The following is a 25924-nucleotide window of genomic DNA, read 5'->3' on the forward strand; positions in this document are numbered from 1 at the left end:
CAAAATTCTGGCAAATTTTCAGGGTATGTTGCTTAGGTCAGGTTCTGTTAGTTAATGGCATCACTAGTTGAAGTTATCGAGTTTTTTATTTTAGGAATTTTAAATTTTAGTAAATCCTAAAAGTGCGTTTCCACGTCAACTCCAATTACTTAATTCAGCGCTGTGAATGATGGTTGTAAATTGTCTAATTTATTCACAGTAATCTTGGCGCTCTTCGCGTAGACGAGAATGAGTGCCGTATTCGACAGAACAGCGAGTTGTATGAGCTATACTGGGATATGGACATAGTGGAGCTTATTAAAATACAGCAGCTGCGCTGGCTTGGTCATGTCTAGAGGATAAACGAAAATGCTCCGGCAAGGCAATCTTAGTTCTATAAATTGCTGGACGACGAGAAAGAGGAAGACCTTGTCTACGTTGGGGAAATGAAGGGAGGTACCAACTGGCGCCAACATAAACATAACAACAAAAACAACAATAAATTCTTGTTTCACTGTTATCAGCTAAAAGCCGACAGCTACTTTTATTTATTTTAATTTATTCCGCAGCTGATTTCGATAGGTTAGGTTAAACGCGGATGGCATTAAACCACTCATAGGCACCTTGGTCTCTAGCGATAGCAGGTGGAGACTGACTTATATTAAGATTTAAAGTAGATACTACGTAGAATGTCAACGCGTTTAGCAAATCTATGCTAAGCTACTTTAGCTTTAGCCGAAAGAAGGATGACCATACCAAAAAATCATGGCCGTCTTACAACATCCAGAGGACGAAGTAACTGTTAGGAGCATCCTCGCCCAAGCATCTTGCGTATCACTGCAAATCTTGCAGGTCATTAGAAAGTAGGGGACCATGCACCCAGGTTAAGCCTTCCTTTCAATCCCATCTGCAGAAGCCGTCAGTAGGAAGGGGTGAAAGCAAATCTTTTTCACTACCTATGCACTACCTATGCAGGTCTAGGTAAGCCTTTCTTGCAGCTAATCAATGAAATCTCGGACATTGAGATAAAAGGTTTACTGCTATACTTGAATATCACGAAATGGATCTGACTCTAACAAAAAAAAATAAAAATTTAAAATTTACCGTAGGGTCTTGGTAAATTTTAAATTTTTATTTTTTTTTTGAACAGTGGTAGTATAACGACGCCAATTACGTAGCATTATTTCAACTAAAATACTCAACCACTTCAACAACAACAAGGCAGCGCTGGAAGATCCATTTATGAGATATCCACTAGACCTGTGCGATGATCTGCTGATTTGGATAGGTTTTCAATATAAAAAAAAAATAGAAAATACAAGGATTTGTATGCAACTCGTGTGGTGTGCCAGAGGCTGAATTGCGGTCAAACTCTGAAAATGAGCGCGGCAAACACTGTTTTCGCATTTTCACGGCTGCTGCCTCCAGGACCGATCATGGTTTCGGCTTTGGTGCCTACGTGGAATCCAGCGGGACAAAACTATACTTCGCTCTTGGAGTATACGCATCTGTGTTTCAAGCAAGGTGTGTGCTGTTCAAGAAGCAATGAACTCTATTGTGGAAAACAGATGGAGAGGCAGATCTGTATGTATCTGCAGCGACAGCAATGTTCTTAGACAACCCTTCAACCACTTCAAGAGTAGTTGAGTTCTGCAATTCCAAGCTGAACTATGTCGGTATACATAATATCTTGATCCTAACATGGGTCTCGGGACACGTGGGTATCGCGGGCAATGGAACCTATGACTCTTTAGCTAGAATGGGCTTTGAGGCCAACTTCTTTGGCCCGTTATGCCACTCCGTCAAAGCCATGGTTAGCTCACGGGTTACTTCAACGCACAAGCGAGTTAGGCAGGCTGAGAGAGGGTGCAGATGGACTAAACTGATGTCACCTGTCATGTCCGACCGACTGTCGTTGTTAGTCGAGATCATCTGGTTCATACGATTGGGGACTTTAGGCAGATGGTTGGACTGATGACGCGCACATGGTAAAGGTGGGCATCTCACAGAGAGTGCACTCTGCCCAGCATGTGGAGAAGAGAGGCGCGATGAGATGGCGCATCACTTTCTATACATCTGCCCGGCCTTCGCTCGAATCAGGCTTGAGGTTTTTGCCATTGATGTGTTAAGTTGTGCGACCACCTTGGCTCCTTGGCGCCCCAAGATCTACCCGGTTTTCTTCGGAGGCTGGGTAAATTTAAAGATTTTTAAATATTTAGAAAATTAAAAGCGAACGCAAGTGCAGTACAATGGACTTAATGTTGTCTGAGTGCTGTACTGGCTAGCTGTCCCGACAAAGAACAAAAAATTTAACTCGTATGACATTTAAAACTATTATAAATCGGCTGTCAAATATTGTATGCCACATCACGAATGAGCCAACAACAAAATGGTAGAAAAAAGGTTTTTCCAATAGCGGTCGCCCCGCCGCAGACAATGGAAAGCCACCGAGTGTACTTTTGTCCAGGATGATAGATATTAGGTTTACTGTTGTTGTTGTAGCAGTAGAAAAGCCCCGTCAGTGTAGAGTATATCATCGATTGTCTTCGTCAGATTCATCTAAAGGTAGGCCCAGGAAACATGCTGTTTCGACAGGTTGGTTCCAGAGGGAGAGGGGTGTTAGATGAGTAGGTTTTAAAGGGCATGTGAAAAGGTGGTTAGTGTCGTGCGGGGTGCCTTCACATGCTCGTTAGGTATGGTGGAAAAACATTTTTTTTGAGTGGAGCTTTGCATTCTACGTCATTCGTTTTGTGCTTTACAAAATTTAGCTTTAGCTTAGTGAAATAGCCCCTGGTGACGCTCAAGCATGCATGTCCAGCAGGCTTATATGTGTGCGTGTCGGGCGACACTCGTACTTGCTTCGTGTCACACATACTTGTTGTCGGCTTTTGCATGATGAAAATCAAACATTTTAGATATTAGCGTCAAGCACCCGACACGCACACATATAAGCTGCAGAACATGCATGCTTGAGCGTCACCAGGAGCTAAAACAGAAAGCGAATGAAGTCGGTATATCGGTCGAGTTCGCTTAGAGTCGAATAACGGTTTGCTAAGTAGTGCACCTCTAAAAATCTTTTCTCCATGTATTTCTGCCATGAAAAAGCTTCTCATAAAAAATTTCTCTCTTTCGGAGTCGGCTTAAAACTGTAGGTGCCGCCTTTTATGGAACAACAGCAAGACGCACACCACAAATGGGAGGGGAAACACGGCCAAAGACCTAACAAAAGTGTACGCGCCAATTATTTATGTGTTTTATTTTATTTTTTTTATTTTTTTTTTTTTATTAATTTATTTTTTTATTTATTTTTATTTGTTTCTTTTTTATTTTATTTTTTTTTATTTTTTTTTTATTTTATTTTTTTTTTATTTTTTTTTTATTTTTTTTTATTTTTTTTTATTTTTTTGTTGCATTAATTTTTTTTATCACGAATGAGCACCGAAATAAATAATTGCAGTTGACGTGGAAACGAAATTTTTTTAATGATTTTATAACAAAATTTTTTAATGATTTTATAACAAAATTGCGTTTGAATGCGTTTGTGGTTTAGTTTTTTTTATATAAATCTGTTTATTAAAGTTCTACAAATCTCAGTTTTGATTACAATTTTACTAATAAAGTTGCGTAAAATTAATTAACATTTTGACATTTGAAATGACTACCGTTTGGTCCATAGTTTAAAATATTCTATTGTATATTTAATTTCTCGCTATTGTTCAACATTGTATTAAATAATATTACAATTTTATCATTTTAGAAAAAATACATTAGTTAATCTTTTTTTTTACTCATAATTAAAATTAATTAAGAAAAATGTGTTTATAACAAGTGCTTAAACTTTGTAAAACATAACAACGCGTCTACACATACCTACATACATACATATGTATGTAGTAGTATGGGTAGATGGCGAGTTTAACGGTATTTTGAATACCGGCACAACAATAAATAAATTGGCAAAAAACTAGCGGTAGTTGCATGCAAACTACCGTTGGACAAGTTTTTGCTTTATAAGCAATGCGTTTGCATTTGACAGCTCTTTTACACAAAACAAATTTTAAGTTTTATTTTCAACCAAAAACAAACAAAAAATACAAAAACAAAAACAAAAACTTGGCTTTACATGCTATTGCGCTACGCTTAACGGTATGCAACAGAAAAAAAGTTTTGAAAATTGGGTATACCAGCAATTGCATTGTGTTGTTGCAATGTGCTTTTCTTACAATGTTGTTGCTTTTGTTTATACATAGTATTTCAATGCATTTTTCGTTTTCTCACTTATTGGCGCAAAAAATAGTTAACTGATTTTTGTATTGTAAATACATTAAATTGCTAAATTGTAAAAAAATAAAATTTTCAAGTCCCCTACATTGTAAAGTGTACACAAAAAGGCACAAAATGTGTATATGAATAGTATCAAAAGTGTTAAGTACAGTTACAAAAGTATTGTGTTGTAGTTGTAAAATAAATTTCTCAACAAGTAGTACATAAGTATTTTTTTCTCTTCATTAACAATAATAGTCTGTAAATAGTTACGTTTGTAGTAAAACAGTATAAAAAATTAAAATAGTTAACTGACAACGAGTATCGCTAAAATATATTTGGTTTTGTTTTTTTTTTAATTTTCTTTACTTAATTGCAAATTGCCTTCACTTTGAACAAAGTTTTAATTTATTTTCGCTTTTTCATTGAATTATAATCGGATCGGTGAAAAAAAGAACAACAAAATATTGCTTAAATTAGGCGTAGGTGAAGGTGCATACAAACAAATGAGAGGACAAGCTGAGTACAATACAAAAGAGTAACGGCAAAAGTAAAAAAAAGAATGCACATAAATATGTATGAAGTTGAGAGAGAATTCTTCTTAATGAAATCTATCAAACGATTTGCTTACATTAAAAACAATTGAAAATAGGCGAAATCAAAGTTACATACAAAGTTAGCGTTATTCACAGCGCAGTCAAGAGAGCAAAAATGTATTAGCTGCAATTTATTTCGAATATACATACACTTAAGCAGATATAAGTATGTATATTTTTTAGTTTTACAAAAACCAATTACTAACTACAAATTCACAAATAATAAATTTTCACTTAAAAAACTCGCCGTGAATACGCTTTAAGTTCATAAAAAACAGGTGCAAGTAAAAATGTAGGCTTTTTTTGAGGATTTAAAAGTTGAGTTGTCTGTTGAACGAACAATCTCTGCAATGCAGTGGAACATATGTATGCAATAAGTGTTGTTGTATAGTATTGCGAATTTGCGGTTTTTCTTTTGTTTTCATTGTTGTTGTTATGATATGCGTTTGATTGTTCATCATTTAGACAACTGCGGTCGGTATATGTTTGATAATTCATTTTTTTTCTAACTGATAAACATAACAGTTATTTTGTTTCCCTACTTCTTGTATGTATGTATGTTTACAGCGCCTCAATGAAGCGCATTTGATAACACATACATGCATATGCAGTTAAGTTGGCTGTGAATATGTGAGCGCTACTGCACTCTTCGTTAATTTGGCGAGCATTGCGCTCACTGCAAGTGGTCTCTCAAGGCAGTAGTGTTGTTTTTTGTTTTTTTTTTTCTTTTTCGGACAATCTTATTTTACAGCTTCATGTGTACGTTTTGACACGTATTTATGTACATATGTATATTTGTATTTTAACGTACTTAAGTGTTTCTTTAAAAAAAGCTCTTGCTAGTGATGGCTCTACAGCTCAATTGAAACGAAAAATATTTAACGTTGCTCATTTTATCCTGTTTTTTCTCACCCGTTTTGAAACTCCTCTTTTTGTGTTTGCAATAACACTCATATTTATATATTTACTTAACTCGTAGTGGTATTCGCTATATGTGAATAGTTTGTGAAATAAAATTGGACGTGCAAGAACATGTCGATTTTTCTTATGGAATCTATTGTAGTGAATTAACAGTTATAAAATTTTACGTGCAAGAACACGTCGATTTTTCTTGTGAAATCTATTGTAGTGAATTAAGAGTCATAAAGTTTTACTTTCAAGTTTTATATTTTATAGTTTATGGTAGTACTGTTGGAGTGTGTCTAACAATTTGATAAATACATTTCAAAAATCTTTACTTTGTTAGTTTATAGTTTTGACTTTGGTTTGGATAAATAATTTTGAAAAAATCTTTACTTTGGTTATTTTGTAATGATTTTTTGATTATTTCTGGTTACATTTTTGGCGCCATATAGTGAATACCACTTTGGAGTTTATTGGCGTGCATGTTTGCTCTTAAAAATTTCCTGAAACGTTTTTTAGATTTCATTATTTGATTTTATTTGAATTTTTTTCTAACCTAACTTTTGCGCGGCTTGAATTGCAGTTCTGTTCTACAGCCACATAAAATTATTTGAAATTTTGACTTTGTTGAGCTGTTTGCCTCCTTTTTAAGGTTTTCTCAATGGGAAATAGATTTATTTTCTCTCTTCGCGCAAGATGTGTTTTTTTTCTTAGTGTTTAAAAGTGCGTACATACATACATATAAACATTTCCAGTGCTCAATGAGGAAAATTTATAAGTATTTGCGCTCGTTTTTTTTTATATACGTTTTTAAGGAAATTAATATAATTTTGGGGCTTGTATTCTACAAGCCGCAGCAGTTCAACTATTTTATGCCAATTATGTTTTGTGTGAATTTCTTTTGTATAATTTTTATGAAAAGTATAATTTTAGTTTAGTTAGCCGGGTTTTATGCCAATTTTGGTTTTGCATGAATTTTTTTAGTCCATTAATTAATCTAGGAGCACTGTTTTTTATACAACTCAACATTAATGCTTTAACTCCTAGAGTAGGTGCGCTAATTTTTAACCCTTTTGCATCACCTAACGAAATGCACGATGTACTCAAAATACATTGCGTCGGCAAGACTTTTACTGTTTGTTCTAATGAAAAAGAATATTACAGAATTACCAAAATTATTAATTTTCCTTAAACTTTAACAAAAACAAAAAATAAATTTATTGCTGATTATTCCGTTCTTGCTGATAAGAGAGAGTCTTTGCTCGCGCCGACTATTTCGTACTTGATGATACGAGAGCGCGTTTTTGTTCGCGCGGACTATTCCGTTCTATTGGCCTCTGGTAACGGGCAAGCATTGTTTGACAAGAACTTTATATGTGTGCGTGTCGGCTGATTGACGCTAATATCTAAAATTTTTGATTTTCATCATTCAAAAGCCGACAACAAGTATGTGTGACACGACGACACCCGACTGTACTAACACACACAAAGCTCAGTCAAGCATGCTGGACCGTCTCCCGAGGCCATATGTGATACGGGAGAGAGTGTTTGTTCACGCGTACGCTCATGCTGATAAGAGAGCGTTTTTGTTCGCGCGACCTATTCCCCCTCTCAGTGATAAGAGTGTTTGTTCGCGTATTATTCCGTTGAGTGATGCAAAAGAGTTAAGGAACTAAGGAACTGTGTTTTTGGGTCACTTTTTATACAAAATGTTTCTTATATAGTATTTGCGTAATTTTTCTTGCTAAAATTTTTTTTAAATTAATTTTTGGGTAGTATTAGCGCTATTTATACAATAGTTTTATTAATTAGGAACTATTTTATTGTTCAGTATTTTTCCAGACAATAAGGAATTTGTTTTTTTTACATTTTTAATTGATGTTCTTGTGCTTGGGGGTTTGGCTATTGAATTTATTAGGCTGTCGTTTGCGATTTTTAGTTATTATTAGTGTGACATTTTTTTGCAATTGTTCCTTCTATTTTCTCATTGTATACATATGAGGGTGTATATGTGTGTGTGTGTGTATGAGTTAATTATTTAATTTTAATTTCTTTTCAATTATATTGCTTCCTTATTCCCATAGAGAGATATCCTGAAAAAGGTCATATAGATTTTTTAGTCGTTTATGCAAATAATTAAGGCCTGCAAAATACAGAAGAAAAGAGAAGAAGAAAAACAAACACATAAAAACAGGAAAAAATGTCTCCACGAACATTCTCCACAAATGCATATACATATATGTATGTATGTATATGTGTGTGTGTGTGTGTGGTCTAAATACGTGCATGCATACGCTCATATACACGGCGACGACATTACATACATGCATGCATGTGCATTTGACATATGTTATATATGTATATATGTATATGTAGATGTATATGTATATGTATATGTATATATGTACATGTATATGTATATGCATGTAGGTATATATACATACATATGTAGTATACGAAACAATTCAATACGACACAAATCTGGCTTTACATACACACATCTACCAGATAATGTATCTGCCAAAGCCGAACATACCGCTTTTCACATTCAATTTATCGCCATCTTTAGCATGAGCCTTTTTCGCCGATTTTCCATTGTCATAGGATTTATCGTTAGCTACTTGTTTGTTGCTGCTGCTCGATTTTTTAGCTGATGCACCGCCGCTTTTTCGTGGACTAGTGTAGGAGACCTTGCCCATTGGCACTGCGTCATCATCATCGTCGTCATCGTCATCATCGTCGTCATCCTCATCATCATCATCATCATCATCGTCGACGACGGTACGCTTCAGTGGTTTCTTCTGCTCTTTATCCTTCTTATAGCTGACTTTTGCTGACTTACTGGCTGCGCCTGCGTCGTTTTTGGTGGTTGCTGCTGGCCCAAATTGGAAATTGCCACTACGTTTGGCTGTTGCATCGCTGCTGCTATGGCCGATGCGCTGTGCGGTCATTTTAGGAACTTTTGTAGATTTTTCCAGTTTAGTAGGACAACATTGGAATGGTTTGTAAACGTTTGGTGCGTAATTAATGCCACGTCGTGCTGAACTGCCGTCGTGACCCAATCCAACATAGAAACATTCGTCATCTGTGTGCAAACAAACAAAAACATTTTGTCAGATTGTTTCTCAAAAATAGTAGTGGCTTCTAAAGAACAAACAAAAAAAAAAAAAAACCAAAAAAAAAAACATTGGCAAGGCTTCCAACAAAGCACTTCTCTACATAACTGCCATAGAAAATTGATCGGTTATTACTTAAAGATCTTTTAATGACAAAACAAAGTATATGCAATCCAAAAATGTTACTAAGTAAAGTAAAATAAGAGAGAGCGCAAAAAGTAGTAGAAAAAGTACACGAAAGTCAAACGAAACAGTTCAGAAATGTTGGCTTGTCGACCAGAGTTTGTCTAAAATGCAATTTTTGTTTATTTCTTTTAGTTTAAAATTTTGTTTTTTTTGTTTCTTTATATTACTAAAAAGTAACAGTTTGTACACACGTACAAACAAAGGCACATTATTTAAAAATTTTATTTTTTTTTTCTCTTATTTTTTTTTTTTTGTAATTAATTCGCAACATAAATGTTCTAAAGTAATATTTAATAGTAATCAAGAACCACAGAAAGTTAGTAAAATCTTACTTAGAAAATTCAGTTTAATTTATATATATTTTTTAAATTTTATTTTGTTTTCCTCGTTTGCATGTTTTGTGCTTTTTCAAGTTAAAATTTTGAAAAATAGATTTTGGCGCAAAGCGTGCTTCACCTACTACTCTACGACTACTACTACTACTACTACTACTACTGCACAGTACACGTTGTGTTGTATGCTCACACATACATCTCGAAATTGCTTCAAATAAAACGTATAACTGACAAAATGCTTTTGATGCTGACATTCTTCTAAAAACTAAGTATGCTAAGCGAGTCAATCGAATTCAATTCATGTACGAGTAGCTAATTTTGTTGTTCACAAATTGTATGTAATTCTATATCACATTGTTTTATAATTTTTTTTTTTTCATGTTTTAATTTTTTTCTGTTGATTTTGGCTTGAATGGCTTTTGAAATGCATTCTTTTGTTTTTGCAGCTTTCACATGACCATAATTTGTGTTATAGAAAAATTATTGATTTGCTTTAGTTTTAGACATAAGAAATAAGTATTATTAATAAACAAATAAAACAATTACTTATAAAATAATGAACTCAAATAAATCTTCCACAAACGTCAACGCAAGAGTTACATATTATTATTATTTTTATATAAAAAAATGTATTTTCATTGATTTTAAAAATCTTTTTAATACTTAAATTTTTTTTTTTTCATAATTTTATACGCTCGAAAAATCAAGTAAAGGTTTTTTCATAAAAACATTGTGTCAGCTATGTTTTTTTTGATCAATGTAGTTGTTATTTTTCTTAGGACCATTGATTACTTGTAGCAAATATTAATTGATAAAATGCGAAAATTGCATTTCTTTATTTCCATTTATTTATGTATGCATCTCGATAACTATTGTGTGGTGCAGTTAGGCAAAAGGGGAAATTTCAGGTACTAAAGAGGGGATCGGATAACTTGGCAAACTTCAACACATCTAAGTAGAGTTAATGCAAACAACAACAACAACAACAATACTAGGATGAAGGGAGCGGGGTAAATAACGAAAACATAGATTTTGTTAGTGTAGATATCAAAGGTGGAATGCAAAGTTCACTCAAAGTTTTCAAAATTTCCAAAATTCTCTTTTCCTGCCAGAAGTGTACGTTCGCAGCGTGGCTCATACATACCTATGAGGCTATTTCATGAGTTTTCGTAGTTCAATTAATTGGTAAATTATTTGGTATTTTCAGTATTGGCTGATACGCATGGGGCACACCTATAGACTGAACAAAACTGGAGTTATGCAACAAAAAAAAAAAAATTGGATTGGTTGGGCCGACTCGAATAGGTTGGGCTGACTAACTGGCTGATCAAAAAAGATCTAAATTGCCTAGTAGTCTTCATAATTATATTTCGAATCAATAAATAAAAAATAAAAAAAAGGCGGCCGCCGTAGCCGAATGGGTTGGTGCGCGACTACCATTCGGAATTCACAGAGAGAACGTCGGTTCGAATCTCGGGGAAAACACCAAAGTTAAGAAAAACATTTTTCTAATAGCGGTCGCCCTTCGGCAGGCAATGGGAAACCTTCGAGTGTATTTCTGCCATGAAAAAGCTCCTCATGGCTTGCTATGAATAGTTAACTTCACAGAGCTTTTCCAGATAGCCATGCAGCCATTTTAGCTTTAAAGTCACCAACAACCAATCCAAAAATCATCAGACAATGCAAAAAGGAATTTAATGCTTTAGCGCTCACGACAGACATCACTCGCTGAGCCATCACCTGGGTACATAGGAACATAGAAGGAAATGAGAAAGCTGATGAACTGGCAAGACGGTGGATCCTATAGCGAATCCGAAGCGGTAGAAATAGGCTGTCCCCATGGCATGCGCAAAAGGGAGATTGTCTTGCTATTCCAGAAACAGGTCATTGACAGATGGACTAATACGGATGCCTGCAAAAGGACAAAATAAAAGTGGGCCAATTTCAACGAATCCGGAACTGACGAGTTGTTAAGAAGACCACGGGCAGACATATTCCGAATTGTGTCAACAATAACCGACCACAGGCCTTTGGGAGACCACGACAGACAGATGAGGCGGCTGTACAATCACAAATGTAGAAGCTGCAAGCAAGAAGAATGTAAGGAAACAGTCTTTCACTACCTGCGTGAGTGCCCAAGTTTGGGTGCGCAACGACATAGAATGCTCGGGAGAATTATCGATGGTTAACTTAAAAGAAATTGCAGAAAAGCAAATAGACGACATAGGCAGATGCATAGTCAAATGGCCAGAGTGGTGTCTCAAAATGTCATCTTTTGTGCTAATTGGGTCTGCGCTGTGTCGCTCAGAAAACACCTCCATCACCACTCTTAGTTACGCCTCTTAAAATGGAGTAACATGACAGAACGGTCATGACGGAGTGGGCGGGCGCGTCTTTTCTATGTAGTATAAAACAGGAAACTAAAAAATGAATCCAAACTAAAACCAGGGAACTCTGGAACGGCATAAGCGGCCTTAATCCCTCCAAAAAGTTTTAAAGGCATTAGGCCACAGGAGACACAGAACCCTGGCCCCGTACCTACTAGAGGAGGAAGACGTACAATTGCTCCCTCCTAAGGAGCTGGTTCGATTCCTTGGTATACTAAATAATTATAATTAAGTAATTAGGTCGCAGTGCATAAAGGCCCGTACAACCATTAAAATTACAACCTACGCGGTGAGATTTGGTACTACTTCGAGTCCTTTCTACAGCAGTTTTCTGGAGGATAAAGTGGAATGATCTCAGCACCTTCTCCTCGAATAGTCCTGCGCTCGCTAGCTGAGATTTAGGCAACTTTGTCGAAATATTTTAATAGTACGTCGATATATATTAGGCCAAGTCATTCAGGAGTGAATTACGCAGGTTGCTCTGGTTGCCCAAAGTGTAATAAAATGTTGAGACGCGGAAATATTCACGGCAGCCCTCCCCTTATGATTACGTTTCAAAGCTGGAGCGGATTTCTACTAATGTTCTAATTCGCGTAGCATTTTAAAAAATCCGTCAGTCAGTTCTTGTCCAGCCTATGAAGTGTGCCAAATTTGAGAATTAGATTTGTTCGATTTCACGGCGAAAATTCTTGAAAATCACCCGTTGAAATGTATGTACGTAGTTCGAACGATTTGAACGTAGACTACTTTTGGGAGGCGTCGTGCGCAGTCGTGCAAAGCAGCTGGTGCATGGCTTTATTTAGACACAATTTTTGTTTTTGTAATTACAAGTATGTATGCATTATGTATTTACTCTCGCACACCAAAAGCATTTACTGTTGCTGATTTGTGCCAAAACATGAGAATGTCGTTTGTTTTACCTTCAGCCTTCGGTAAAAAACGATTGTGTATTGCGCTTTTCGGCATTGCACGATTATGCTTGGACACTAAGTACCCTGTATCGGTTAAGAAACACACATACATATTTATTTATGATGATGTTGTATAATTTTATTGCAATTGAGTAGTGAATTGGAAATTTATATACATACATAAGTACATAGATTACAAAAATAGAGGAAGGGGTGGGGAATGCCACAAGACTAAATCTTCGGTTGGCAACAATATTTTTAAAGATTTACCTAATTTATCTATGAATCGTTCGTTGCAAAGTTCATTAGCCTGATGGATTTTTTGAGGCTTTATGGATTTTTGCGATTTTCGAGATCTTTTAGCTTTCTTGTCATCGTCGTCGTCATCGTCATTGTCGTTGTCATCGTCATTGTTATCATCGTCGTCGTCATCGTCATCGTCATCGTCGTCATCATTATCATCATCATCGTCGTCGTCTTTGTCATTTTTGTTTCTTTTTGATTTTTTATGTTGCTTTACTGTTTTTCTTTTTCTTTTTTTTACATCATCATCGTCATCGTCTTCTTCGTCGTCGTCATCGTCTTCATCATCGTCATCGTCATCGTCTTCTTCGTCGTCGTCATCATCATCATCGTCGTCTTTGTCATTTTTGTTTCTTTTTGATTTTTTATGTTGCTTTACTGTTTTTCTTTTTCTTTTTTTCACATCATCATCGTCATCGTCTTCTTCGTCGTCGTCATCGTCTTCATCATCGTCATCGTCATCGTCATCGTCTTCTTCGTCGTCGTCATCATCATCATCGTCGTCTTTGTCATTTTTGTTTCTTTTTGATTTTTTATGTTGCTTTACTGTTTTTCTTTTTTTTACATTATCATCGTCATCGTCTTCTTCGTCGTCGTCATCGGCTTCATCATCGTCATCGTCATCGTCTTCTTCGTCGTCATCATCTTCTTCGTCGTCGTCAGCGTCATCATCATCATCGTGTTTTGATTTGCGCTGCTTGTCTTTTCGCCGAGATTTTGAAGTAGACTTTCTTTCATTATCATCATCCTCATCATCCTCATCTTCGTCATCATCTTCATTTCCGTCTTCGTCTTCGTCTTCATCTTCATCGTCATCATCATCTTCATCTTCATCCTCATCTTCATCTTCGTTTTCATCATTATCGTCATCTTCATCATCATCCTCGTCTTCATCTTCATCCTCGTCTTCATCTTCATCCTCGTCTTCATCTTCATCCTCGTCTTCGTCATCTTCGTCATCCTCGTTATTGATTTTCTTTCTGTGCAGCTTGCGTTTGCTTCTTGATTTGTGTGCTTGTTTAATATCCTTCTCTTTATCGTCTTCATCATCATCATCGTCGTCATCGTCGTCATCATTATCCTCATCATCATCATCCTCATCATCATCATCATCATCATCCTCATCCTCATCGTCATCATCCTCATCGTCGTCATCCTCATCGTTATCTCTATCCAATTTTCTCTTCTTGCTTCTTGTTTTCTGCGTTTTATGTTTTCTCTTGTATTTTGGATGATCATCTTCATCTTCATCATCGTCATCCTCATCATTTCCATTAGCATCATCATCGTCATCATCATCCTCTTTCTCAATAAGTCGACTTTTAAATACAATTTTCCTAAATCTCAACCTTCTCGACCCCGGCTTACGATATCGCACACGCATGTTAGGCTCCCCATCATCATCATCATCTTTATCATCATCATCATCACCATCATCATCCTCTTCATCGTCCCCGTTATCATCGTGTGAAACTCTACGCCTGATCAATTTATATTTTTTATTGATCTTGTCATCGTCATCGTCTTCGTCTGCATCATCGTCATCATCGTCAGATTTGTGTTTCCTTATGCTTTTCTTTAAACGTTTAAGTCTTTCCTCTTTACTTTTATCGGTTTTTGGATAAGTTAATTTTCTAATTTCATCATCTTCATCTTTATCCTCGTCGTCGTCGTCGTCGTCGTCATCGTCTTCGTCATCGTTCTCATCTTCGTCCTCATCCTCATCTTCGTCGTCCTCCTCGTCGTCGTCCTCGTCCTCGTCGTCGTCTTCGTCGTCGTTTTCGTTGTATCTTTTTCGTTGTGCCTTTTTGGCTCTTCGTTTTATTTTTATGTCGTTTTCGTCATCATCATCATTATCTTCATCATCGTCTTCATCTTCGTCATTGTCATCATCATCATCGTCCTCATCCTCATCCTCATCATCCTCATCATCATCCTCGCCTGTATCAACAACAGTTGGTTTGATCAACATTTTCGTAAAACCATTGAAAAAGTCGTTCAATTTCAAAGTTTTTTTTTGTATGCAATTAGGGTTTAAAACACTGTGCGGGATTTTATTCAAAAGTAAGTAGAGTTGGTTTAGAGTTTAGAGTAAAATGCACATGAATAGAAGGGTGTGTGAGTAAACTTCAAATTTAAATTTCATTTTGGGTATTCAACTATACGCACCTCTTGCCCATGGCCTAGACTGGCAGAATTGCTTTGATAATTCTCTTAGCCATACGTTCAATGTATGGCGCTAACAAAGTCAACAAAGTTATGTTTTATCAATGTTCAATAGGTGTATTCACTATGGTAGATAGACTGAGTTTTGTGTAATTGGTAATAAATCAGTTAAATGAATGGAGGTTCTCATGGAATTTCCTGCTAAATGTACTGAGTGGTAAAAATGCCTTGTAGCTTGTATGTTTGAGTGTAGAGTGTGAGAGGAGTGGGAACAGAATTGTATGTATGTTCTCAAAGTAAAACAAAAACTAATATCGAACAAAGAACACTCACTCTTTTGATTGATCAACCACTGCAACACACGATTTTCATTTTTGAGATTACCTGTTAGAGAGAGAGAAAACAAAAACACATCAGTTGTTAGTAGGACTCTTAGTTGAGCTTGCCGCAATCATAGTTGGCCCACTCACCATCATACATGATTGGCACGCCTGTCTCGTAGTAGACCAAGGCGGGGAATGCGAAAATTCCGATTTCATGCGCCAACTTCACATCATTCGATTTGACAAATTGTATGCCCTGTTTGTCCGTATCATCGTCAATGGTCTCTAATTCCTCCAAGATTTGCGGGCACGATTCACATTTGTCATCATCTGCAAAAATGTAGTAAAATTTTAGTAAAAACGAAAAAGCGAAATTGCGAATTTGCAAAATTTATATTACAGAAAAATACAGCCAAGTGCTCGACGTCATTGATTAAAACTTGTAAAGTTTTACGATCCACAGATTCGATAACATCAGCCGTCGATTCATGCAGATCAATTACCCAATCCAGAATTTCCTCCTCCTTCATGAGATCGCCTGCAAGGAGTGAAAGTGCAAGAATTGAAGATTACACAAATTTTTGTTTATGTAGAGCTACTGAGTGCTTACCATCGTAGATTGTGCGGAATTTGTGTCTGTAGAATGCCAACGCTGGCAAATTAGCCAAATCGTATTCCTTGTCAACATCAGGATCGGAAGTCTTCACGAAATCAATGTCTTTCTCTTCGCATTCATCATCAATATTTTCCAATTCGTTCAGGATTTTTTGTGCGCGCTTATCACCTTCACGATCTGCAAGCGATAAGAAAGCGTTGTGAGTTTCTAGCTATTCAAATACCGACCAATTCGGCTGTTACTTACAGAAGAACACTACGACATGATCGTTTTCCGATAGAATCTTATCCAACATTTTGGTGTTTACTTCTTCAATTTTACCAGGAATCTCTAGCGTATCTTCGTCGGTGATCCATGCCAACACCTCGTCCTCATCATCCAAATCACCAGTAAATACTAAGGGATCACGATTTCTAAAGAATACCAATTGTGGATAGTTTTTGATGTTATGCTTCTTAGCGATGTTTGTGTCCTCAGTGGTGACAAAAATGATGCCCGCCTCATCCAGTTCGTCGTCAATACTCTCCAATGCGCCCAAAGTTTTGTCGCATTTTTCGCCAGGCTCACATGGGCCAGTGAAGAAGACCACTACATATTCGTGATCGTTGATCAGACCGACGAGGATCTCATCGGTAACTTCTTCAATGGTAGCGGTACGTTTTTGTAAAATCAACCATTCCAATACTTCATCTTCATTCATCAAGTCACCCTCGTACAGAGCTGGTATTTTGTTCTCGAAGTAAATGAGTGCGGGCAAGTGATCCAAGCCGTATTCTTTAGCTTCGGCCGCGTTATCAATACGCACGATTACGATGCCCTCCTTTTCAAGTTCATCATCGATGTTCTCCAGTTCGTTGAGTACGCGAATGTCTTGTTTATCGTCCTTGTCGTCTAGTAAGAAATTAAAATATGTTATTATTTGGCTGGACTTAATTGCTTGAGGTACATTTCTGGGTACCTGGGTACCTTTTATGAAATTCAGAATGTCCTAATGAAAAATTAGAGTTCTTATGATTAAAAAAAGTCAATTCTTGAACACACATTTCTCTACTCCATAAAATAATACAAGGGATAGAAGACAATGCTAAGACCCAGCTGCATTACAGAAGCACATTTGCTACCGGGTGTTTGAGCTAGGAGTGCTTTTCAAAGACTGATTTTCTCATTCATTAGGTATCCGACATATAAAATTGCGCATTACTGTTGCTAAGAAGTAACGTAGAAGTCATCCATCAACTCTTAACCATGCTTGTATTCTACTCTTTCTTAATGCTTAAAGGAATTGTTTTTCCTTGATTACTTTGGTCGGGAGCATAGCGCCGCGACAAGGCTCTTCCATCGTACTCTGTTCTGGGTTATTTCTTTTGTGCCATCCCATGTGATGTTGGCATCTGTTAGCTCGCGAAACATCGACCTCGACCTTCTCCAACTATTCTTTGGCTGACTGCGACCTCTGCTCCCTTGCGGGTTCCAGTCCAGAGCCATTCTTGTGATGCTATCTGGTGGTTTTCTCAATGTGTGATCTATCCATCGCCACTTTCTGCGTTTGATTTGCCTAAGGATGGGTTCTTCATTCGCTGATCTCCACAGCGCGTCGTTGCTGATGGTCTTGGGCCAGAATATTATACAGATGATGCGTAGGCTTTTGTTCACAAAACATTGTCGCCTCTGTGTGATTTCGTTAGAGACCAGCCTTGTTTCACTTCCGTACAACAATACTGACTTCACAAATGAGCTCAATATTCCAGTTTAGAGCGCCTGGAGATTTGCGAACTCCTAATAGAATACAGCCTGTACTTCCACTACCGGAACATTTTGAGAAGCAGCAAGCTCCAGAATCCTTGAAGCAGCCTGCATATGAATTTCCCAGTTTGTAACCTAGTAACAGCGCCATCTCTTCTGAACTATCCATTCTTTGAAATTGTAAAAACCAGCGATTGAGACAAACGTTTAGCATAATACCGAAGCCATGAGAGGATCTGAAGTTTCCCTCCAGATACCAACTAGCACTAGTCGCATTTTACGTGTCTTCAGGACACAAGTGGTTGACAACACCTCTTACATATGATAGTTTCTGTATACCTCCATGGTTATTTAGCCAAAAAGTACTCTAAAACGAATTAATCGTTCTCTATGTTCAGGAATCCGAGCGCTGTGACACATATCATCACCATCACAGCAATAAGATACGTGATATTCTTGGTGTCAGACAGTGATAGAGAAAACGTTGTACCGTTTCCTCCTTCTTCACTCCTCCACATCACATGTACGGGGGTTCTTTAAAGGGCATGTCCTGCCTGACTACGGGTAAGCCAATCAAACTACTTCCACTACTGGCCGCGGTTTTTAGACGAATGTCTTGAGGTGATCACTTATTGTGGGTCGAAGTTGCAGAGCCACTTTGCAAGTGGGTTCCTCACGGAACCATGCTACGATGGGAAACCACTCATAGATTAAAGAGCTCACTTATGGCTGCGTCCATATTTATATTGCCTGATATTTTGGTTCTTAAGGCCCGTCGGTAGTAGACTTAGTGGCCCGAACAGCGCTTTAGTGGCAGAGGTTTGTATCGCGACAGATATTAAGATGGGGATATTGTCCCAAAACTAAAGCCAATGATGTCCCCTTTACAACACATACGTGACAAGGCACAGATGCTACCTGTAAAGGAGCAGAACAAACTGCTCAGAAAACAATTTCTACTAGGGGGCTACCGCAGGTTTTACCATAGGCTTTACTATAGGCATCTGCTTGAGCCAGATCCGCGTCACAGGCATGTCAATTACGCGGACGTAATCCAGGACAGAACGACCGGACTGGACTGGACAGTGTTTAGACAGACAATAAACGACGAGACCCTTACCCACTTCTTAAGCTCCCGACCTTCAAATGCCGTAATCGAAGTCCAACCACTACCCACAGCAGATGAAGAGCTCCAGCTACCCTGAGAGATCCGCGTAACCTTGGCACAACTACGTTCTGGAGACTGTAGCAGGTTAAACTCCTACATATCCAGAATCGTCCCCGACATTCCTAACTTATGTCCGGCATGTGAAGGCACCCCGCACGACACTAACCACCTTTTCAAATGCCCTTTTCATCTAACACCCCTCTCCCTCTGGACCCAACCTGTCGAAACAGCAAGTTTCCTGTGATTACCGTTAGCTGAGCTAGATGAAGACGACCGGTGATTTACATTGCGCTGACAGGGCTTAGTATTGCTGCTACAACAACAACAACAAGAAAAGGCCTGAGATCAAAATGAAGTGAACGTGTCTAAGCTCGATAAAACTTAAACGCGGTTCCGGGTAAAATATTACTGAGGAAATCCTAGGAAATTTGTTATTTGAATCTGCACCGCTAGGCTAGCATCACCCAGAAGCTAAAGATTGACTATAAAACAGTTTTAAATCATTTGCGCCAAGCCGAATTCAAAAAGATGCTCGATGTTTGGGTGCCACACCAATGAACACCAAAAAACATTACTTATCGAATTTATATCTGCGAAGCTTTGGCCAAAGGGAATGAAATCGACGCACTTCTTAAACGGATGGTGACTGGGCATGAAAAATGGGTTACATACGATAATACTATGCGAAAACGATCGTGGTCAAATCGTGATGAAGCAGCTCAAACGGTGGTCAAACCAGGGTTAACGGCCAGAAAAGTTCGTTCCCACGACAGTCGGCTTTACGTTACCGGAACGACCCTGACTTATATCCGGCCAAGAACTGTCACTCCAGCAGCATTCCCCATATATGTACGGCGAATGTTTATGACTATACAACAACAACAACAACAGTCAGAAAAGTGCTACGGTGTATTTGGTGGGACTTGAAAGGAGCGTGGTTGGGAAGTTTTAATGCATCCACCATATAGTCTGGACCCAGCACCAAGCGATTACCACCTTTTCCTTTCATTGAAAAACTTCCTGAGTGATGAGAAATCAGTATATTGCCTATAAGAGCCAAGACTTCTATGAGAGAGGCATTATGAAGCTACCTTTAAAATGGCAACAAATTTGACTACAAAACGGTGCATATTTTACCCCAATCGGATAATCGGAAAATTATCTTAAATAAACTTTTGAATTTTTTGGTAAAGTAATGGTTTTCTTTTTCCCCAAACAATTCTTTAACTAAAATTTTACACTGCAACTCTTAAAATGAATCACTTTATTTTACGTCTTATTTTAATCGCTGGAGATACCAAGTTCAAATCCCAGTTCCAATCAAATATTTTATGGCAGTTATATCGAAAATTGTGAAAAAGTGAAAAAAGATGTTCATAAAAGGCAAAAATTGTTCTAAACTTACAAAAAATAACAGCCAAATGTTCAGTATTTTCAACCAATTTGTCCTTCATCTCATCGGTAACTTCCGGAATCTCCGAGTGCCGCTTCTGATGTACCAACCAACCCAAGAGTTCGTCCTCCTTCATCAAGTCGCCTTCGTAAATGTGCGGTATGCCACGCTCGAAGAAGACAATCGATGGTATCTCATCGATACCCCATTCCTTGGCCTCACTATCGTCATCGATCTTCACGAAAGCAATGTCGTTTTGATCGCATTCATCGTCGATATTCTCCAGTTCGGCGAGCACCTTTTGCGATTTCTTCTGATCTTTGTCGTCTGAAGTGGAATTTGGAGAATATAAGAGTTAAAATATTTTTATAAATAAATATGGAAAGAGCTTTGTTAAAGTGCACATTACTATTCCTGTCCCGAAGAGACTTTACATTTTAGTTGAACTATTAAAAATTTCATTTCGCTAATTGCCTACTAAGAAACTCGAATGCCTATCACTACTTGTGGAATTCAGTTTTCATACCATCTTTCAGCTGCTGTTGGCGAAGAACGAATTAGTGGTTAGATGCTAAATAACGATTTACACCGCGCAAAGGCCAAGATTTAAGGCCAAACAGACGACACAGATGCTTGCACACTCATTCTTTAATTTTTGGACCGTTGCCAAATGCATTAAAGGCAACTTATACTTTTCGTTAACGCGTGAACTATTTATTAAATTTTTTATTTATTTTATTTTATTCACGTCTCAATGGGAATCAGTTCGCTTTTTTTATCAACCTCAGTTAGAAGGAGAGTGTGACCTACAGTTTTAAGCCGACTCCGAACGGCAGATATTTTCTATGAGGAGCTTTTTCATAGCAGAAATAGACTTCGAGGTTTGCCATGGCCTGTTGAGGGGCGAGCGCTAGTAGAAAAAACTTTTTCAATCTACTTCCTATCAATGGCGTTTCATGTCCGACGTTTCGAACCTGAGCGCCACCGAAAGTTAATCACGCATCAACCCATTCGTCTACGCGGCCACCTTTTCCTTGATTATTCTTAACAAATATTACTAAATTTGTTTAGTCAAAAAATATTACTTTTTCTGGGCTTTAATTTGAAGTGTATTTATTTTATATTAGGTACCTGTAATACCTTCCTCCTATATTGGAGAAAAAATGTACGCTAAAATACCCACAAACTATTAAGCTTTTAAATCTAAGGCTCTCTTTTCAACCCTCCGGTTGGCCATGGGATTCTTGTCCACTAATGCAACTCAAATGCTAGAAAAATAATAATTATGTTTTAGCGATCACCCAAATGCAGGCAATAAATTCTAAGGTGCATTACCGCCTTGAAAAGGCTTCTCAAAAAACAGCTGGGGGGGGTGATGATACCGACATTGCGTTTTTTCGCGTCAATTCCGTTGATCTATTTATATTTTGAAATTTTATAAAAACTGTGCAAACATGTAACTGGCTTTCGATAAAGTAATAATAATTGTAATAATTCAAACTAACTACAAATGGACTCTTGACATTTGCTTCGCTTTAGAAAAAAATGTCCATATGGCTTGGTTTAGGTTGAGTTAGGTTAGGCTGTTAGTTAACTAAGCCACTGGAGATATTTAAAAAACTCTGTATTTGTTTGTTCTTTTGTTTTTTTTTTTTGCTTTTCTGGTGGCTTGAAAGTAGCTCCATTAACTTAAAAGTTCCAAACTCAAAGCATTACTCTCATGAAACGGCTTCGCAGAAACAATTTGCTATTTGGAGAGCAAAGAGATAGTTGAGAGAATACAGATAGTTGGCAATGCATGTCGCATTACCGCTGCACAGCGAATTTGATTTAAGATCAATAGTTCGTATGGCATCATTTGGGAGGTTTATTTAAATTTTTGTTCACAAACAACTATTTTATTTCAAGGGTAATAGATACCACGTTTGCTCGTTAGGTATGGTGAAAAAAAAAATTTTTTTTGAGGGGAACGTAGAATCCAAAGTTCCCCTCAAAGCTAAAGCTAAATTTTGTGAAACACAAAACGAATGACGTCGGCATATCTGTCAAATTCCCTCAGAGCCGAATAACGGTCTGCTAGGTAGTACACTTCTAAAAATTTTTTCACCATGATTTTCTTTCTATTCGGTCCCTTTATATGGATTAACCTAACTAAAACTTTTCTTTTGTGTTCACAAGAATGGTTATTTTATATCGGGTGTTTTTTAAGAGCTTGAGAACTTAAAATGATAATACAGAACAGAAGTATTGTTGAAATGACTTTGTTTTTTGTAATCTGGTAGATAATTTCATGGCATTTATTTTTGGAATATAACATTCGGCATATGTCCGTCGTGACTACGAGTTAAATGGTCCATTCGATCAGTGCAATTTTTGACTGCTAGTGCTCACACTCAGCAACATAAACGTACGTATCAGCTAATATGATGAAACAACGATCTACGATACTGCGGGACGGAACGGTGGTGAGAATTCGTTTACATGGGGCTCTCATTGGTTTCATCGTATGAGCACCATGCTTTTCCAAAAAATCTGGCCACATGGCGTCAATGGTGGCTTGATTATTGCCATAAAGCGATTGCGAAGCGCACAGTTTGGCAAGTTGCGCCGTCTTATTGAAACCAAATGTCGTCGATTCGATTGATTTTTGTAAACAAAAATTTAGTCGGTATGGCTGGATAGTGCACGGCTTTCATCGTAACGGCAGCTCCTTTATTCCTCATTGCGAGAAAAACAAGCACCGATAATGCCGCCTGTGCTTTATGAACTTCGCGAACAATTTTTTTTTTTCGCAGTAAGTATCCACAATTTGGAAGCGTTTTTCTGTCGTCAAATGATTCATGATGACTTGTCAAACCTTACTGAACAGAAATTTCAAGAAATTTTGCCATTCTTAGCCGTCAAACCATAATCATCGTTATTGAATAGTTCTCATGCAACTAAAAAAACACCCGATATTTTGTTCTATTAATTCATAGGTAGACTGTAGGTCACTCTACTTTTTGCCTCAACTTAAGTGCCACAGCGCAAATTATACTGTACGAAAAAATCTAACTTTTTCCAAAATAAAAGGGCGTCGGCAATGGCCTCTCATAGAGGGGATAAAAAATATACGTGTATCGACAATTTGAAAGGTTCCATCTGAATTTTTTTAGGGAGGTCAAAGTACCGCTTCTTGAACATTCATGGGACAAATTGACTTAGTGAACTAAGTCTTATATTTTATCTAATTTTAATATAATTAGCTAATTTTGTGCAACAATTCAGTGAAAAAAGCAACGAGAAACATTTTTGTGGAGGCATTTTAACGCGCTAACTCCTCAATAAATGGCTCTTTTTAGTCACTTTTGTGAGAAAGTGCAAAAAATACCCATAAAAGAGGGCTATAACGGGTTAAAATGTACCACAAAAATATTTGCCATAACCCAGGTCGCAATATTCAACTTAGGTTAGGTTAGGTTATGGTGGTAGTCGGTCCGTATGATCAACTCACTTAGACCGTACAGGTCCGTTGTGATACCGCTGTTCGACACGGGAACCTTGTTTATTTATTCTCATGAAACCATTTTGAGGCTCTTATGAAGCGAAGGATTGGTCTAATCGCCGCGCCAGATAGTACTGCCAGAGAATTGAAAAAGTGTTTTCCTAGACAAAGATTCAACTTAAACGCCAGAAATACCTATATCAATAAGCAAAAGTTGTGCTGTAACTTACTTAAAAAAAATAAATAAATAAATAAAAAATAAAAAATAGTTGGCGCATAGACTTCTGTTAGTTATTTGGCTGAGTTCTTCGTCCTATTTGTGGCTTGCCTCTTGATGTTTTTCCACAAATGGAGGGACCTACAGTTTCAAGCCGACTCTGATAAGTTTTTAAATGATTTTTTATGAGAAGCTTTTTCAGGGCAGAAATACACGCGCAGGCCTGCCATTGTCTGCTAGAAAAATTGTCTATTAGAAACAACTTTTCTCTTCACTTTGTCGTTTCATGCACGAAGATTCGAATCTACACACTGTAACTTACTTAAAAATATATGGAAAAAGTGCAAACATCTGAGTCGTTCATTTAGGTCTTTACTAGTTTGTTAAACGATTTCTTTTTATAATTTGCATTGTATTTGCAAGCATAGAAAGCATACTTTGAGGCTGAGCGCGTAACACCTAAATACACACTTTTACAACAACAACCCATCGAAATAAATTTCCAATATTTTCAGTGATTTTACAACAACTTTTACACACTACACGCACACACATCAATTACGTACCTACACATATATACATATGTACATAGATTCATAAGCTACTTTACATTAAGTACAAATTGTTCTTGTTGTTTTTTTCTCTCTTAAAACAAATCTATTGCAAATGCGGCCACTACTATGCACTCTATAATTTGGCATAGCTGTAGCCGATTTGCCGTTTAAATTGTGCCGTTAACTTACAGTAGAGTACAGCGACATAAGGCATTTTTTCAATTATCAAATCCATCATCTCATCGGTGATGTCCTCAATTTGATCGGAAGTTGTTTGCTCTTCGAGCCATTTTAGCAATTTTTCCTCATCCTCAAGATTGCCTTCGTAAATGGTTGGAATGCCTTTTTCAAAGTAAATTAATTTAGGAACTTTGTTTATGCCGTATTCGATGGCCTCTTCAGGATTGTCGATTTTCACAAAAGTGATGCCCAACGCATCGCACTCATCGTCGATATTCTCCAATTCTTCGAGAACTTTCTGTGATTTTTTGTCATTGTTATCATCTAAAATATGAAAATTTCAATTACAACAATACACCTATGTCCGTGTGGATGGTTGGTTGGGGGATAAGGTATAGTTACAGAATAGCACCGCCATAACGCGGCCTTCCTTCACCATTTTGTCGAGCATCTCATCGGTAACATCTTCGATTTCGTCGTGCTCCAGTTGACCTACCAGCCAGTGCAGTATCTGCTCCTCCGCCATAAGATCGCCATCATAAATATTTGGAATTTGTTTTTCGAAATATACTATTGCCGGAATCTGTATGTGTGTATGGGTGTGTGTGTTTAACAATTAATTTGGAACGCGCTTCAGTTTGTAATGGCACATTACCGTATCGATTCCATATTCCGCTGCGGACTTGGGATCATCAATCTTTACGAATTGAATGCCATGTTTATCGCAGTCGTCGTCAATTTGTTCTAGCTCTTCCAATACGGTCATTGAATCATCATTGCCATGATCATCTAGTTGTGAAAGGCATGAAAATTCATTCAAAAGTCATTTGCTTAGTAACTAAAGGGTGGCCCAAATACAAGTTTCACTTTAGAACTCTAAGAGTTACAGCATTTCTGTATTCAAACTTCTCTGTTCTGAGACGCGGACGGGTCTGGATACAAAAACCCATTGTCGCCTTAGTATCAACCTTTCAAAGCTCCAAAAGAGAAGTCAAACGGAGCCAATTGGAATGGAATATCGACCAAAAAACACTTGGAGAAGGTCGATGTTGCGCGTACTAGCAGATGCCGAAATCTCATGGGACGGTGCAAAAACAACAG

At 37.4% G+C, this 25924-nt stretch overlaps 1 protein-coding gene across 9 annotated transcripts in view; it reads right to left on the minus strand.

Moving 5' to 3' along the window:
* The window catches only part of LOC129246023 (uncharacterized), a 122885-nt gene that overhangs the window by 42197 nt on the left and 54764 nt on the right, over positions 1-25924 (minus strand). For 5 of the 9 annotated variants that reach the window (XM_054884520.1, XM_054884521.1, XM_054884519.1 and 2 more), the window contains 8 exons: positions 25479-25612; positions 25226-25406; positions 24833-25147; positions 20401-20715; positions 16331-16975; positions 16079-16261; positions 15869-16006; positions 15616-15798 (listed from right to left, as the gene is read on the minus strand). In XM_054884520.1, the coding sequence (XP_054740495.1) occupies positions 15616-15798; positions 15869-16006; positions 16079-16261; positions 16331-16975; positions 20401-20715; positions 24833-25147; positions 25226-25406; positions 25479-25612 (2094 nt within the window). Of the gene's footprint in view, positions 1-3530; positions 7885-8277; positions 8827-12685; positions 12761-15478; positions 15530-15615; positions 15799-15868; positions 16007-16078; positions 16262-16330; positions 16976-20400; positions 20716-24832; positions 25148-25225; positions 25407-25478; positions 25613-25924 lie in introns of those variants that run through there. The other 4 variants (XM_054884523.1, XM_054884525.1, XM_054884524.1 and 1 more) reach the window with 4 other exon arrangements.

Source organism: Anastrepha obliqua, chromosome 4, assembly GCF_027943255.1.
Source record: "Anastrepha obliqua isolate idAnaObli1 chromosome 4, idAnaObli1_1.0, whole genome shotgun sequence".
Classification (NCBI taxonomy): Eukaryota; Metazoa; Arthropoda; class Insecta; order Diptera; family Tephritidae; genus Anastrepha; species Anastrepha obliqua.